Genomic DNA, 19,111 nt, shown 5'->3' with positions numbered 1-19,111 from the left:
AATCCATTTGTCTCTGCGTGCCCCACATGTATTATCTATGTAATAAATTAATTGATTGTATCCTCACATTTAGAAACACCTGACATCGCCTAATTTTTTTTACGTTGGCATTGTTTTGCTAACCTAGATATTTTACAATTCAGAGTGCAAACCACACCTCTAACTCCTCCCTAATATAATGCATTATTGAAATTTGTTAGACTGATTAGACGACAGATTAAGTTAACTTTTTTAACCAAAGTTAGACTTAGCAGAAATTTGGAAAATACTACAATGTGATTGGACAAAATATAATGTTGATCATTAATTTATGTAGGTGTCATTTATCTATTATCTTGATATTTGTCTGTTTTTACAAAACGTTTTGTCCTGTAAACATGTGTTATTGTGGATAATTAATTTTGTTAAATAATGTTTGAATACTCTATAGGCTTTTTATGTCTGTATGCATTTTTGTAAAACCAACATGTACATTATATTGTGACTTTAGTTTTTTCCGGGCAAGGAAAATAAACTTACCCCTTTTTGTTTTTTTCCCTTTTTTTAAGTGTTCCCTATTCTGGGTTTTTATCTTTTTAATTTTTTTTTTAAAAAAAAAGCTTTAATTTTTGATAAAGCGTGATAAATCTGATAAATTTATCAGGAATGTACACTGTTAATTTGTAACTAAAGTTAGGAAAAAAAAACAGTAAACTTTTTAAAAAAAAAAAACAAATTTAAAATAAACCCCCGGAGGACATAAAATTTCTTGCGCGAAAGATACATAAGAAAAAAAAGGTTTGAGTAATTTAAAATAAATTGACTTTATTAGGGCATAAAAAATTTAATATTTAAAATTTGGAAAATTTTTGCAAAAAATCTGCACATATCTTTTTACTAGGGGTTTAGTTTCCCCTTTTTTCGGAAAAATTTTCAAAGAGCCAGGCTTTCTAATTGGGGGAAAGTTTAACTCAGTTTTTAAATTTAAACTGCCAATCATATACATTTTTTGTCATATAGTATATATTTGTATATAGTTTATACATGTATAGTAAACGGGTGCGGGATAGTAATTTTGTTCTGGATGATCAAGGGGTGATATTTTCATGATAATTTGATCATTATTGGCAAAGCAAATGTGCCAAACGCCTGTGATCTTACCCACAAATATGTACCTTTAGAGGCAGACAGGAGGTTTTTCGGATAATATATAACTCACCTGAATAAAAGGCAGAATAATCAATTTCATAAATATCTTGTCATCTTACAAATACAATTACAGAGAGTTCTCAAGTATCATTTTTTGTTAGTTTCATCAAAATCTAGATCTTGTTTCAAAGATGTTTCTAATTTTAAAAAGCTCTGACGACCATCTAGTTCACCAGACCTGACAAGATGCATTTGAGTAATATTTGGAGGAGACAATCCAAGTATCATTCCCGTTTCATCACAATTGGTCTAGAAGATGTCGTTTAAGTAAAAATGTTAACATGGTGACAGACGGACACAGGTGTATCACAATTGCTAACCTTGCGCACCTTGTATTTCTCTTCAGTTGGTTTAAAATAAAAACATTCAAAAATGACCTTGAAACAATTTATTTAAAATTTAAGATGGATGATAATATAATATAAACATTATAAATAGCATCTTTCATTACAGCTGTGTGACAAAAGATGTTCGTGGAAAGGTTCATGAAGTCAAATCATATGACAAAATAACACTAAACATCTCTGTGTTGCGTGGAAATCAAAACAGATTCCTACAGTAGTCGTGAAGGTATATACTCGTACAATAAATCTGGTAACAGTAACATGACATATCACTGTTCAAAGGTCAAAAGGTCATCATATCAACACTGACACTTACAAAGTATGTTAGTCTTGTTTCATGAAGAATTACTGCACCAAACTCTCAAAATGCAAACCCAAGTGTTATCTTTGTCTTAGTTCAGTAAGGTGTTAACTCCTTTAAAATTAAATAAGAGTTAGCCCGCACTGCACAAAGATGACAGTTTGTTAATATTGTCATATCAAATTTAACAGCATGTTGTCACTATTTAACACTATAACACTTTCTAATTTTATATTTTAGAACATTAACTCTTGTCCTTCATCAGAGCACTTGTAATATCAAATACCATGGGATTTTACAAATCTGTACATATAAGAAGATAATAAACAATATTCTGTGAAAATAAGCTTTGTACCTTATGATTGAAGTATAAGATATTTAAACATACAAGCAAAACTTCATACAATATGCACTGGAAAGCATTAACATAAATGTCAATTTCTAATTGTCAAAAGATTCCACATGAATGTCAATTTCTAACTGACAAAAGATTCAATTATAAACAATAATAAAAACTTACACAAACAGACATCTGCATAATTCAAGGAGAAAAATACACAATTATAAATATTCACAAAAAAGATAACAATGGCTTGCCCATGTTCGTGTTTTCAAAAGTTGAAATTAACAAGGATTCAAATATGTTTCTGAATATTGTAGTATTAATTAAGTATTTAATTTATTAAGAGACTGTTTTCACTATCATACTTTAAATTTACTCTAGCTTGAGTCCAAATGAGTCAAAGCTTAGATTAAACCTATGCATGTTGAAGTCATTACAATTAATTTACTTATTTTCTTCAAATTGTTGAGAGATACAAGTACACACTTTACCTTACACCATATTCATTTATTTCAAAAAACGAAAATTCAAGTCTTTGATTAGTTCTTATCCAATACTTACTGTAGCACTTCTCATTTTTCTTTTAGACAATTTGACAAATGTTTTCATATCAAACAAGAGTGAATTCATCTAACAGTCATTCTACACAAACTTCCTATTATATCTGTACTATCATCATTTTCAATGATATAAATGGTGAAATTCTATCTGTCAGTAAAGTTAAACATATTTCCCATGCCACCCCCTCCTTTGCCACCTGCTCCTTGCTGGAACTGCCTCATCATGTTCTGTAGGCCCTGCATACCTCCTGAAAATCATTTCATACACATCAATTAACTAACAACTTATATCTGTATACAACCTGGAACACTAAACATCATTTATATCTAATTTTACTTACACAATCATTGTATTATATCTAATTTAAGTCACACCATGATTGTATTATATCCAATTTTAGTCACTAAATCATTGTACTATATGTAATTTTAGTCACACAATCATTGTATAATATCTAATTTTAGTCAAACAATCATTGTATAATATCTAATTTTAGTCACACAATCATTGTATTATATCTAATTTTATCTAATTTTAGTCACACAATTATTGTATTACATGTAATTTTAGTCACACAATCATTGTATGATATCTAATTTTAGTCAATAATCATTGTATAATATCTAATTTTAGTCACACAATCATTGTATTATATCTAATTTTAGTCACACAATCATTGTATTATATGTAATTTTAGTCATATAATCATTGTATTATATCTAATTTTATTAACACAATCATTGTATTATATCTAATTTTAGTCACATAATCATTGTATTATATCTTATTTTAGTCACACAATCACTGTATGATATCTAATTTTAGTCACATAATCATTGTATTATATCTAATATTCTAGTCACACATTCATTGTATTATATCTAATTTAAGTCACACAATCATTGTATTATATCTAATTTTAGTAACACAATCATTGTATTATACTAGTATGTAATTTTAGTCACACAATCATTGTATTATATGTAATTTTAGTCACACAATCATTGTATAATGTCTAATTTTAATCACACAATAATTGTTTTATATCTAATTTTAGTCACACAATCATTGTATTATATCGAATTTTAGTCACACAATCATTGTATAAAATCTAATTTTAGTAACACAATCATTGTATTATATGTAATTTTAGTCACACAATCATTGTATTATATGTAATTCTAGTCACACAATCATAGTTTTATATGTAATTCTAGTCACACAATCATTGTATTATAAGTAATTTTAGTCAAACAATCATTGTATAATATCTAATTTTAGTCACACAAAAATTGTTGAGTAGATAGATACTTTTATTTCCTTCAGAATTGAAGAGCATTTCATACTTTGAAACTTTCTTAAGAATTAGATGTAAGCTGATAAATGAAAACAAAACAACAGACAACTGTGAGACTAAAAAACAGATTGGAGCACCACACTTAATACCGTATTCCAGTATATACCGGACAAGGTGCTTGAATGGTAAAATGCTAAAATCTTGCCTTATTACCCAACGGAATGAACTTTAAAAGGTCTAATTCATCTTTTCACACCGAATTATGCATGATAATTAATGAAAAATGCAAAAATCGGTGAAAAAAACGATATTTGTCTATTTTGAGATCATGATTTCTGCAAGAGTTTAGAGGTACTGCTCCAAATCCTCTATTGAGTTAAATCCCATTACATCAGATTATTATATTTGATATCCAAATATAACCAATTGGATTTCAATAGCCTCTTTATGTACAAGAATTATATTTGTCCCTAATGATATTTAAATCCAGCAGTGACAGCTTAAAATATTGAAGTACACATAAAGGTCTGACACACAACATTCTTAACTACAAGGGGTTTTAGTCACAAAAAATATGTCTCCCAAAACAAGTATGGAACTGATCACTTCTGTCAATTTTGGTAAAAATCCTGCCAGCAAATTGATCTGTGAAAGACATACAAGATAGATCTATTTATAGCTCTGCTTGCCATTTTGTGCACCGAAGCAGAACATGCCAACAATATTCACAACTAGGGATATCACTCCTGTGAAGTTTCATTGAAATCCTGTCAAGCTGTTTCACCTGTGAAAGCCAGACAAGCTGAATGCAAACAGACGGACAGACCAAAATTTTTGGGAGACATAATTATCACAAAACAATACGGGTGTGAATTTCAATACCCAAAATACAATGGTCACAGCAGATAAATGAGATTACTTCCTGCTATTCAAAGAAAGGTACAGTGATCAGAAGTAACAGGTGCTTGTTATCACAAAACAGGGTACACAATGAATTGTATACTCTTACAAACATCGTAAAGTGAATCTGTTTAACAACTGTGATACTATCCATAACATACTTGACAATATTAGTAATCACTTATTTCTTTAAACAATTTAGTTTCATAAATCAAAGTCTACACATACCCATTTGATGTAATACTCTTGGATCCATCATTTTGGCCATCTGTGTGTTCAATTTGGCCATCTGAGCTGGATTGACATTTTTACTCATATCACCACCTGAAAAGTAGAAATGTGATATAAACAACTGCTTCAATCAGATTCTATGTAATATAATCATTATGTATGATATAACAGTGTAAAAGATCCTGTAACTCAACTTTTTTTTTTAGTTTTATATCATAAATCTGATACTAAAATGAAGATTTATCAATATTGTAAGTTCAAAAAAGCATTTATTTGTAAAGATATTACCGAATTTACATTTCATGTTAATAAAGGGAGATAATTAGAAATTTATTTTTGATAAAGTCTACGCCAAAATTTTTCAATAAGAAATGAATGCATATATTTTAATGATAACTTATAATGCAAATAAACATTTGCAGTACATATCTAACATATTCTTGGATGTTTGAAAACTGTTTTAGAAGAATAATTATATACATACATAAAATTTTATTTTTACATCCGTAATAACAAAATACAGGATCTTAGTGAAACCAATTTAATAACCGGGCCCTGTGTTCACTAAGAAATAATCAGGATGAAATGATCCTGATTTTATTTTCATTGTTTTATAAATCTAAAATTGATAATATTTCACTACATATTCAAAATGTAAAAAATTGCTGATTTGCCAAGAAACAAACCCATTTTTGGATGAAATCGATGAATAACAAGACAAATACAGAAATAATCTGATCAAAATAAGAATCGATTTAGGATCAAGATCAATATCTGGATCAACTGAAAAATGTCCGTTTCTTGCATATTTGTACAAGTAACTGACTTCTGGCCCCATATGATTTCTACATTTGTAAATCACCAGTGAAAGACAAATGACTATTAGACTCCAAGAAAATTTGTCTGTTACTGAGAAATTATGCTCTGCCCTAGGATTCAGATTACTAATCCGATACTCTCCCTACTGAGCTTAACCAGCGACCTAATTTTTGGACAGCATTCTAGGATAATTAATTTCAACTTGAAAATATGATGACAAAAAATTGTATAAGTTCTTGCTTTTAAAGGAAATTATGCCAGATTTCTAAGTTTACAGGAACATAAATCTTTCCTACGATGCCTCCATGATAGTCACCTGAAGGCATGCATGCTAAGTCTACAAAAAATATGTAATAATATGTCAGAGATGCACAAAGAAATGTAACAATAGTAATACTTACCCTTGAACAGCCCCTTGATTCCTCCCATCTTTTTCACCATCTGAGCAAACTTCTTGTATTGTGTGAGTAATTCATTCACTTCTCTCACGGAGACGCCTGCGCCTCGTGCCACACGCTGTGTGCGTCCAGCTTGCTTTGTGAACAATCTCTCACCATCCAAACTGTCCAGTTCTGCCATGTAAAATATATATAAAATATAATTAGTCATTTGGTATAGTAATATACAGAACATCTTATAAATCATTCAGAAAGAAAAAACTATGATTTGTCACTACCACTGTGTTGGAACACATCTATTTGCTGTGATTGCAAGCAATGATTCATTAAAAGGTATTAAGGTATAAAAAAATATCTAAATGGTCTCTGCTCAGTGAATAAAATGAAATACAAATATATACCTTCATCGCTCATGCTGTCCATGATGGTCATGAGTTTCTTTAATCTTGCCATAGATTCTTGTTCCCCTCCTTTAGTAAGGAAATCTGAGCTGAAGCCAGGAATCATGTTCTGGAAAAGATAGGAAGTAAAATATCAATGATGTATTGTTTAGCAATAGTACCTGCTGCTTATGTTAGTTTTGAAAAAGGATATTTCTTTACCTTGAAAGTGATTAAAGCTTGAGGCTTACACTAACCAATCTAAAGGCTGCTTCCTAAAACTAACCAGAACCAGAAAAGGTAGCATGGCCGAGAACTGCCTTGGATTTGAACCTGTAAGAGGTACTGAGGTAGACATCTGAACCAGTCCACTAGGACCTTGCTTCTCTTTTGTGTAGTAAGATATCCCATTTTCATAACTCTCATAATGAATTAAATAGAAAAGGTATTATTTCTAATTATGTAACAGTATGACCCTTTATGCAGAAATATTTACCAGTTTGTTACCAGTTTGAACTAATAGAATGTCAAATCTATGTGTTACTTAGATTCAAAATTTAATACAGATAATTTATAGTTTAAAAGCATACAAGTTACAAGGCTCTGCTACAGTTTTCACAAAATATTGCTCACAGAGCTATATATGCCTGTCCATACAGCCTGTCTTTTATTTTTTATTTGTACTTTAACTTATGATATATATCATTAATTGTTTAAAAGAGATAACGAATACATGTATTTTCATAAGGTTATGTGCATGAATTTTACATCATTTAAAACTTGTGACACATCTGGCACCTCTGGGGGTGTTAAAAAGGTATCATTTTCCAGTATTTATGAAAACAGTAACAAATAAACATTAGCAAATCCACTCTAAATGCAAGAATATTCTGATTCAGGATGTCAAACACTCTCCTAATTATGGTACAATGATTCAGAATCACTGCCTTACCATTCAGCAACAACGGCTCATAACTTAGTTCTATGAAATCTCCTGCTTTTCTTATGCATAATTATCATTCAAAAGATTTCAAACCAAAACAAGGGTTAGTGTCCAGCTAATTTATGCCATTGATAGATCCCTACTCTGAACTTTTATTTGAATAACAATAGATTAAACCACAAACATTTACATGTGCTCTCTTGTTAACAAATGTGTTGTGGTGAAATTCTTATTGTAATCCATTAATCTGATAATTAGAATTAGACAGGTTAAGGATCTAACTGCATTTCACAAAAGAACTTACCATAATCTGACCAAATGGTCCCATCTTCATGATGTTTTGAAACTGCTCATACATGTCTCGCAATGTGAAATGACCTAAAATACACGTTACATAATATATCAATAATCCTACATGTTCACAAACTGACTAACTCTCATAAAAGCTTTACCCTGTTATTAAAAAAACATGATTTTGTAGTGATTTTGTAAGACATTAAAACAATGGAATGATAAAGAGAAAATAATAATTTGTTGACAACATTAGTGCAGAGAATAAATAATTAGAATATTTGGAATTTTGTTAAAACAACATTTTTTTTTTACTTTCTCTTGACAAGTAAAAGTATCATACTATGATCATTGAATTTTGAAAAATTAATGTAACCTTCAAGGGAAAAGTCATTTAAGGGCCAAGATTACGCCTCATTGCATCAATATAAAACTATCATTGCCCAAGTGATGAAGACTCTCCCTTACAGAATATAAAAGTCATCAACAAATACTGAACAATACAATAAATACATCCCCAATGTCAAAAGCATAAAAAACTACAAATCTTTTTTACAGTGAAAATGGTCCTACCTACAAAAGCAATTATCATAGATTTACAATAACGTACCTTGTTTGATTTTCTTCATCAACTCTTCATTATCATCTAACTTCAGTTCGTTCACTTTGTCAATAAGCCCTTCAATATCTCCCATACCTGTAGAAAACATACAAAAACGGGCAATCAATTTCAATGCAATCATCAACGAATGTCATCAAAAACTATATTTATACCTTACACTATTGCTAAATAATAAATTTACCAGGTATGTAAAAAGCCAAATACTGACACAATTCTGATTTAATTCTAACCTTTAGTCCACTGGTGGCAACTCATATTACCAATGCAACCAGTTAAAGGTTGCATAAAGTGATGACATATTTCGTTCTTTATGCGGTAGTTTTTAAGGTATCCTATCATTTCTTGTAATTCATCCTCAATTTATTAAATAATTATGATTTGCTCTGTTTGCAATGCAGTTGGTATATAATTTGAAAATTTCTCTTAAACAGAATGGTTTTGTCTTGATTGAAAGATAGATAAGTCTATTCCAAATATTTAGCATGGTAAGGGTCAGCTAGTTTGGTTATAGTATGGTTAGTAGACTTTGTATCCATAAAGGCATCACAAAGTGACAATCAAATTTAAACAGACTTCCAGATTGAAATATGTATAAGTCTATTTAATATATTTAGGGCAGTGAGGGTTAACTAGTTTTGTTGCTGTAGACTTGGGAAGCATACAGACATCACAAAGTGACAAACAAATTTACACTGCCTTCCTAGATATAAGTGTGTACCAGCAATATCAATATTTTTGGAAAGAATAGCATATGTGCTTCTTATTGATATTTTTATCAATTGTAAAGACAATTCATTTTTACTGTAAACACTTTTTTCATTGTAAAATTTTAAGTTTACAGCAACACTATTAAGGACACATAGCAACTTTCCAACTTTACTGGAGGAGGAAAACCTCTGGATTTCATATGTACATTATTTAAGGCACATGGGTTAATGTAAGTAGTATATTGATTTGCATGTAATGGTTACATTACTAAGTTAATCATGGCAACTTTCAAACAAATAACGTACTGTATTAAAGAAGGAAAGGCACAGTGTATGGTGGCATAGTGGGGTGATTTATACTTAGACTATTAATCCAAGGATTGCTGGCTGCGTGGGTTCAAACCCTGTCAGGGGCATGCCGTTGTTTCCATGAGCATTGCTTAGTACTGGTTGGTTCCAGGAACGGATTCCAGAGTGTTTCAATAAGCTTATAGCTTCCAACACAATCAAACTAAGATAAATTTGTATAAACTCAGAGGGCAAAGAAACAGACAATGTAAATGACAGTAAGCATTACATACCCAGAAGTTTGCTAACAAAAGGTTGCACTTTAAAGGGTTCAAAATCATCTGTATGCTCTCCTGTTCCTATAAATATCACAGGACTTTTTGTAGCTGCCACACTGTAAAAGCAAAGTAAATTTTAGAACTTTACAGACATATAGACATTTTATATTATTTAAAAAAACATTCCTACTGAATTTATACAAAGGACCATCTGGAATTGTCCTTTTCTCTACTTCAAGAATTTTCAAATCGAAACACTACGATTATATAGTTAGCAATAAAGTTATTTCTTTTATCAATACTATACATCAATTACTATAAATATAGCCTTGAAAATGAGTTAGGGAATTGATTCCATAGCTCAATGTTCTTACACACACCATTCTAGATTTGACAAAGCAATCATAACAAAGTTGAAGTCATAGAGAGATTGGTCTTACTTCAGAAGGGGTTTATTTGATATCAGCATAATATTAATAAAACTGGAAGACAGTGTTTATGCAATTCTACAAACTTATAAAATGTAATCCAAGGTTTCATTTCCCCCCTTTAAGAACACTGAACAATGTTCCGTAGAACCATATAATACATCGGATCTAACACAAAAGATGTTTTTCACATACACTATAAGGTATAAGAAATAAAAAAACTGTTAGTTTCAACTTACGCGCTCAGTGCTCCACCACCTTTAGCATGACTGTCTAACTTTGTAATGATAACAGAACCTACATCAACTTTCTCCTTGAACGCCTTGGCTTGAGCCTCACAAGCTTGTCCTATAGACGCATCCATGACAAATATAACATTGTCCGGGTTCTGAAATGTAATTTGGAATATTAAAAGGTTACAAAATAATCAATGTAACTTTTATTTTAAATATGTAACTTATATTTTATAAACATAAATTTGCTGGGTTTTAACACAGGCAATCGGTGCGTGGCTTGGAAAGTATACATGTACATGACCACGCCCACTTATTTTTTATACATATTTTTTTTTGCACTAATAAAATATTTTTCATTCAAAATGTTTTTAAAAGATCTTATTTTCAATAAATCAACAAAGAAAATTTGTTTTTAAAAATTTCATCCATATACATGTATACTATAAATATAGTAAAGGTAGAAAGGTTCGCCAGCAGACCTACCACCAGGCCTTATGTTACCTCCCAGATCTTTGTTAATTGTCAACCAATTTTCACCAAATAAAGTGCAATCTATGCAGAAATGATTTCTCTTTCGAAAAATGTACAATATTAGACCAGTTGGTACGACAAAAGATGGAATTTTAAAGCGAAAATGCACTTTTTGTCTAGGTCGGCCATCGCTTGACCGAGCCGAAAGTAGACGATTTTGACCATAAATCGATCTTTTTCTTAATAACAAACTAATGTCAGTGCATGCAAACAGTTGAAACAAAAAAGGCAGCTATAATACTATCGCTTACCTGTCCAAAGTTGATCCAAAACGTCTGCAGGTACGCACTTTCAGTAGTTATTTGCACTAACTTTTTAAATTTCCTGACATTACATGTATACAAATGCTGACCCGGATGTACCTGATGCGTACCCCTTTTCGCATAATAAAAATTGAGCGAAGCTGGGTACCTGCGGGAACCGAGCATGCGTACTTTGAATATCCGGATCAGGATTTGTATACATGTACAATGTCGGGAAATTTAAAAACTTAGTGCAAATAACTACTGAAAGTGCGTACCTGCAGACATTTTGGATTAACTTTGGACCGGTAAGCGATAGTATTATAGCTGCCTTTTTTGTTTCAACTGTTTGCATGCACTGACATTAGTTTGTTATTAAGAAAAAGATCGATTTATATTCAAAATCGTCTACTTTCGGCTCGGTCAAGCGATGGCCGACCTAGACAAAAAGTGCATTTTCGCTTTAAAATTCCATCTTTTGTCGTACCAACTGGTCTAATATTGTACATTTTTCGAAAGAGAAATCATTTCTGCATAGATTGCACTTTATTTGGTGAAAATTGGTTGACAATTAACAAAGATCTGGGAGGTAACATAAGGCCTGGTGGTAGGTCCGCTGGTGAACCTTTCTACCTTTACTATATTTATAGTATATATGGATGAAATTTTTAAAAACAAATTTTCTTTGTTGATTTATTGAAAATAAAATATTTTAAAAAATTTTGAATGAAAAATATTTTATTAGTGAAAAAAAAAATGTATAAAAAATAAGTGGGCGTGGTCATGTATACTATCCAAGCCACGCACCGATTGCCTGTGGGGTTTAAACTACTCAAGCACTGTTAGGGTGCTTTGCCAAATTTCTAGCTACAGTCATGCACACTGGTGGGAAAATACTTTGAATGCCTCTCTATTTTCTGCGTAGTGACAATCATCTTTCATAAGATAGCTTGGAAGGATTATCTCTGTAAAAAATCACCTTAAACCACATTTATTGCAAATTTTATGACAACTTAGCTGAAAACTCAACAAATCAAAATTCTAATCACAATCTTGAGTGAAAACTTTCATAATTAAGATAGTGGTTTAGTTAACTATCATTGCAGAACAGATTCTATCCATAGAACCAATAAAGACCAACATCAGCCAGCACATTTGTACCACCTGATCATTGTATGCACTTTCTCTATTTAATCAGTATATGTTTAGAAATTTTCCATATAAATAAATAATGGTTTTGTCCAGATTGAAAAATGGGCAAGTCCATTTACAATATTGAGCATTACGATATTGAGCTAGGTAAGGAACCAATCACTAATAGATATTGGGAACTTGGCAAATGTGGGTTTTTCCATGCTAACCCACAACTACAAACTTTTGCCGTTATAGCTTTATGGTGCACTAACCGTCACAATAGATTAGTCAACCTGTTGAGCTTTATTTCGACTATGAACTGTAAAAGTTTGTTTGTGCCTCTGAATTAGCTCAGAAAAACCCAAATATTTTTAATTCCGGAGTAAGTCTATTATACAAGACTATTTATAGAAATAGATACATACAACAGTATTATAAACTTGCAACATTTCCTCAAATAAAGAATCTTCCTGCTTGTGACGTCCACTAGTGTCTACAATTATAATCTCAAAATTCTCCGACTTGAATTTGTCTACACCATCTTTTGCTATCTCTACTGGATCTATTTCTGTGTAGCTGTAATGTAAATCAATCCGATTTTAAATTCATATATACAAACTTTATATGGAAGAAATAGACAATCCGAATCAGGGAAATAGATCTTCTGATTAGTTTGTAAGAATAGTTTAAACTGTACATCTACAGTCAGGAAAGAAACATAAAATTAAAACAAACTTCAAATAGTGAGAAAGTAATAGAAATACATTACAAGCTGAAAAATTTTATTTATATAAAGTTCATTCAGTAGAACCACCGTCAACCTCATGTATATGAGTTGTATTTCCATGAAGGCATTAAATGTCCCTAGTCAGGAATTCCAACCTAAAGTAGTATGTTTAAAGTGATTTAGCCACCTACGCCCAACATTAGTCAATGTCAGATGTTCCCTACCTTAATATAAACCTAACAAAAAAGAGCCTTTCTAGCAAGAATTTATTTCATTTTTTTTCTTTCTAAAAAGCAATGGATGCCTTTTTAACACCACTCAACACACATATTACCTTCCATAATAGGGTATTCTAGCTTTTGTTGCATTCTGTTTCAGCTGATCAAAAGCTCCTGCACGGAAAGTATCCGCACAAATCAAACAAGTTTTCCAGCCTTTCTTCTGGTAGTAGTAGGCAAGCTGTAATAAATGTTGTAACACAAAAATTTTTAAAAACTGTTGATTTTTACATTTTTTCTTTCTTTTTTGGGCGAAAAAAATCAAACTAAGAATGGATGGGCAGAAAAATAACATGTGACTTCCTGTTTATTTACACGTGGACATTATCATTTCTATAACCAATTTCTTTTCCATTCTGATCCTTTATTATTTTTGTGTGAAAATGTACTGTTTGAATACATTATTTAGCAACTACAAAGAAACAACCCATTGATAATTTTAATTTATAAACATTGAATAAATCAATTTATTCTTACATGTATGTCACATAATACAGTAAACTCCACTTGTCACCATATCGCTTAAAATGATATACTGCTTATAACAATACTGTGGCTGCGGTCCTGACTCTTGTTTTCAAACTGGTTGCCTCTCAGAAATAGCATTACCTCGATATAACGATATTAATTTTGCGGTCCCTTAATATCATTATAAGCGGAGTTTACTGTGCATGCAAACTTAATTAGTTAATACATGCTCCACTTGACTTCATTGGAACACACTTGCTAATATGCATCTGCTCTTTAATATGAATCTGCTCTTTAAACTTTTATGCTTCATGATTAAATGTTTTAACTATTCATACAAAACTACCTGATAATAATTATGTGAAAAAGAAATTAATAAAAGATGTCAGTTTTTTTAGCATTCAACGAACTTATGGTTTTGCTGTGTTCAGGGAAGTTTGGGAGTCATTTACTCCTGATTTTGGCTCGTCACTTCCAGTCTATAATGCTTTTCCTTCTTGACCTATATCATGTGACTTTCAGTGTCAAAGGTTAAGCCACCTCTGACTTCCAAATTTTGAAACTTAATGAAAGCACTGGCTGTGTCTAACAAATACTACTATACATGTAATGATATGATAACTTCAAAGCTATATTGGTGAATAAATATTATTACATGCTTTTCGATGGATTATAGAAATATATCAGTGATTTATAAACTGGTAATTTCACTGTTTGAAACAGTGAAATTATCAAACTGGTAATTTCACTGTTTGAAACAGTGAAATTATCAATTTGATAATTTCACTGTCTCAGAGAAATACCAGCGTGCACAGTACTGGAAACCAGCTTAATGAGGTGACGTTGTAAATGACGTCACGTTGTATTAGAAGATGGGGCGCTTTTCATTTAGTACTAGGATAAAATGTCTTTTTAAACGTTTCTTAGCATGTAATAAAAAGAAAATTTGTTTGGTTTAGTGTAAGATCGAAATATATTTCACCTAGTGAGCACCAAAAGTTCATATTTCACTCTCGTGAACTATACCTTTTGATGCTCACTCGGTGAAATATATTCCTATCTTACACTGAACTTAACAAATATCCTCTATACCCTAACCAGTGCCACAAACTTAATAAATTTTTGTGTATTTAAAACATGAGACACAGAACTTTTACAAAACAAAGGTTCCAACACAATGGTGATCATTTGTATAACCCTACCTTAAAAATATTCAAGGTGATATAAATAAAGAGATAAAGAAGTCTTTTTCATGGCTCCAAAATCTTACCTTTGTACATGTAGTTGTTTTACCACTTCCTTGAAGACCTACAAACATAATGACATTGTTTCTGCCTTTTGTTGGCTGCCATGCTTTCACTCCTGGATCAACAAGCTGAAAAAATGTTTCAAATTACTTTTACATTTGCTACCACTACAATGCTGAATTCTGCCCAATTCAGTGCTAAGGGAGTATGGACAGAAGCATAGAGGGTGAGGACAGTAGCATAAAGGGTGTGCACAGTAGCATAGAGGGTGTAGATGGTAGCACAGAGTGTGGACAGTAGCATAGAGGGTGTAGATGGTAGCACAGAGGGTATGGGCAGTAGCAAAGAGGGTGTGGACAGTGGCATGCAGATGGTAGCATACAATAATCACTGCTGTCCATGAACAGACACAATCAAGCTTGCAACATTTTCAATATGGCTGTTTTGGATGAACTCCAGTGTTCCATCTTTTTTTACTGTATTCAATAGTACAAATTTGCTGCTGTTCTGAAGCCTACTTCTATAAGGTATACAATTCTTCCATTAAACCAAGTTACCAACCATTAAGATGCCTTTGGTTACCAACCATTAAGATGCCCTTGAAATTATAAATTTATTTTGTATCACCTTTTTCGTTATTCCTCTGATTTTGATGTATGGGTTAAATTTTTGCTATAGATGGATGTATGTACTGGACTTCTGATATTTTTTTATGCTAGAAAAACACTGTAAAACTGCATTTCACAGTTAGGCACTAAATTATTAATTGTAAATATACAAATGTATACATATCTTTAACATATGTTTCTAAGCCATATTTAACATGGCTGTTTTACGAACATATGGTTACATTTTTCAGCCCAGGTTTTATGACTGGTTTATGTACATATGGTTACATTATTCAGGAGTTTTTTAACCACCTCTCATACCTTGACAAGTTCTTTGTACACTGCTGACTGAATCATTCTCCTCTTGTTAAGACCACCAGCCATCTCATCAAAGTCAATGATAGACCTGCATAATAAAAAATGATTACTGATAACAGTGAACTTTAAGATATTTTCCTTCCATTAAAAGAAAGTGGCTACAACCCTGACAAAATGGACAGTCAGGTCTGTTGATCCCTTAATTTACCTTATCAAAAAAAAACAACACTTAAGCATACACATCAAGTACGGCTTTAAACAGGAAAACATCCAAAGCTGTCTACAGCTTGATTACCTGGTGAGTATTTATATATTTCTAATATTTTAAACTTTCAAACCAAATAAGTGATTCATACCTAAATGTTATAATATTTACCCTGAAAATTGAAGTTCATGTCAATGATAACAGGACATAATTTGCAAAAATATGTAGTTAATATAAAAATATGTAGTATATTAACCCTATAGAAAATCATATAAAATATATACCTGACATTTTCCCTCAGCTGTTTTACAAGACGAACATTTACGTCTGCCTCTAACAATGCTGAGCATATCTCTTTTAGCATGCCATTTAACACCTGAAAAATATAAATATTTCAGCAATGTCAAACTACCATACATACTCAGGGCTCTCGATTGACACGGGGATCCGGGTTTTGACTCGTGAAAATCAAGAAATGCACAAATTTGACACGTGATAAAATCTGCTCAAGAGTCAATTTGCCACGTGGGATTTTCAGCTATGCAATAATAATTACCTTAAATCCACACCTAATTACCTATCAAATCCTACACATGTTCAATCACACTAAAAAAATGTCACCGTGTGTAATACACAGCATTGTTTATAGCCTGTGCACTGAAGCGTGACATCATTGGATGCAATTTGACAGCGCTAAAAATAGCTCTACACACCTGATAAGAATAACATACTTGAGGTGTCAATTATTGATTGCTTTTAAAGGTTTATAATATGTCTTTGATTTACTTGGAGTGCCTGTACATTTGTTATTTTCCATTAAATATTCCTAGTGCATTTTGGTATTTAAAATTAATTATAATATGATATATATATATATAGCATACCAGTAAAGATATTTCTTTATATTTTAAACTTTTTAATCAAAAAGCTGCTGCTTAATTTATTCTTTCACAGTAAAGATGCTATTCATTTTTTTTATATTTGTTTGTTTTTTTGTCTTTTTTTTTCTTCTTTTTTTGGGGGGGGGGGGTATATACATTATAACAAGGCTTTTTTTCCATGTTAAATATTATCAATTTAGACTTGAGAATCTACACAAAATGACCTCCAAAACAGTAATTTTTGTTACATAAAAATGATTCATGTAGTCAAATGACATTAGAAAAAAATTATTTGACTCATGAAAATTTTGGCCAAAGAGTCTTTGACTCGTGAAATTCTGACCCTACTGAGAGCCCTGCATACTAACAGTAACTAGGAAAGTTTGTAAAATGACTCAATTGTTAATTGCCAATGCCCTCAATCTACTAAAGCTGCCGAATATCAGCTGTAGTTCCCGACCAAAATAGTATGTTTTTTTCCCCTCGAGTAAAACCCCGGAAAACATTAAAAGCACGGAAAAAAAAAATTTAGGGTTTTTTAAATTAATCTGTTTTACAAACATTTTTTTCAAGTAAAACAGTATTCGCATTTTTCAATTTACATGGGTGATTTTGTTGGATCACCGTGAAAAATTTTTGTCCTTAAATGTTCCAAAATTCGCCCAATTGATTGAAATAAACTGATATTTAAAAGTAAATTTATGAAATTTTACCAAAAGAGAAATGAAAAATTTTTTCCTCATCCCGAGGTAGCGGGACACTTTCCCCAAAAGGACTGAGGCCTGATCAATTTAATAATAATATTCTGAAAGGCGGATGGACCTTGATTAAGCCTAGAATACATACATATAGACCCCAATTCAATAGCATTACTCGGCTACGAAAGATTCACATAATTTGAGACATACCCTGATATGCAGATTGTTTCCAAAATTGTATCGAATCTTTACTAGCTGTTACAGATTCAAAATGTAATAAACACTGATAAAAGTAAATTTACCTCTTCATTTATGATAGTAGCATTGCTCAGTCCTCTAAGAGCAGACGTTATTTTTCTTCCTAAATCTGCTAAAACCATCCTGCTGTATTATCTTGACCGGTCAAATTAAAAAATAAACGGAAATAAACCGGTCGAAAAAAAAACAGATGTTGAGACACTTCCAACTTCTAAAAATAGAAGCACGCAAGACAAAACGTGGAGGGAGAGTTTGTATCCTGAAAAGTTTCTTATTATCTATTTGTTTTACGATACAAACTACTAAAAAGAATAATTAATAGTGGTAAGTATGATACTTTATACACATTTTCAGAAAAATAATATTGACAGCTGCCACATTTTAACGGTGCAAGAGTAACTTTTATCACGTTAACATTATCCGGAGGAACCCAATTAATTTTTATTCTGCAAAAGAGTATTTATGGAGTATGTCATTGATTCTCCGCTATTCTCGTGCAAATTTGAAAATATTTTATCCTTTAGTATATTTTCTAGCACTTAACCAGCAAATAGCTGTTTTGCATTTTCTTGCCGTCTCAACATTGTTCTGTAAAAATATGTCAAGTATTTAAATAAATGATTTAATACGAAAATATCAGCATGTTAAGGTGCTTTGTACATAACTAGCTTTAGGTCGTCAGCTTACCCGTTCATAAACCATGACATGACGTGATGAAAAACAAAAATGTAAAAAAAACGGCTTATAAAATTTTGGAAGCCAGAACTACTTTGTAACCCACTGTTTTACATTTTTTTACAAATATGGGATGAAAAAACTCTTAGTCATTCGGTTATAGTTTAAATGTGAATAAGATAGAGATGCTTTTCTTAATCATTTTTGTAAAAAAGCCTAAAAAGAATCTCCCTCAAACATTTAACAGACACATTATCAAGTGATATCTATATCTTATTTATTCTTT

The 19,111-nt window shown here is 31.4% G+C and overlaps 1 protein-coding gene across 1 annotated transcript; it reads right to left on the bottom strand.

Annotated features, from left to right (window-relative positions):
• Positions 1 to 1,843: 1,843 nt before the first annotated feature.
• Positions 1,844 to 18,561, bottom strand: LOC132752386 (signal recognition particle subunit SRP54). The gene is made up of 14 exons (XM_060742703.1): positions 18,195 to 18,561; positions 16,598 to 16,689; positions 16,112 to 16,196; positions 15,206 to 15,310; positions 13,524 to 13,648; positions 12,888 to 13,038; positions 10,559 to 10,707; positions 9,907 to 10,007; positions 8,607 to 8,693; positions 8,010 to 8,083; positions 6,784 to 6,892; positions 6,386 to 6,556; positions 5,163 to 5,258; positions 1,844 to 2,984 (listed from the first exon to the last, which is right to left on the bottom strand). The coding sequence occupies exons 1-14, from the start codon at positions 18,270 to 18,272 to the stop codon at positions 2,881 to 2,883; spliced, it is 1,527 nt and encodes a 508-aa protein (XP_060598686.1). The 5' UTR covers positions 18,273 to 18,561; the 3' UTR covers positions 1,844 to 2,880.
• Between the last annotated feature and the right edge of the window lie 550 nt (positions 18,562 to 19,111).

This window comes from Ruditapes philippinarum, unplaced genomic scaffold, assembly GCF_026571515.1.
Source record: "Ruditapes philippinarum isolate M1 unplaced genomic scaffold, ASM2657151v2 ctg239_1_1_1_1, whole genome shotgun sequence".
Classification (NCBI taxonomy): domain Eukaryota; kingdom Metazoa; phylum Mollusca; class Bivalvia; order Venerida; family Veneridae; genus Ruditapes; species Ruditapes philippinarum.
Note: the sequence above shows the minus strand (reverse complement) of the source record. Positions and strands in the feature narration are given on the sequence as shown.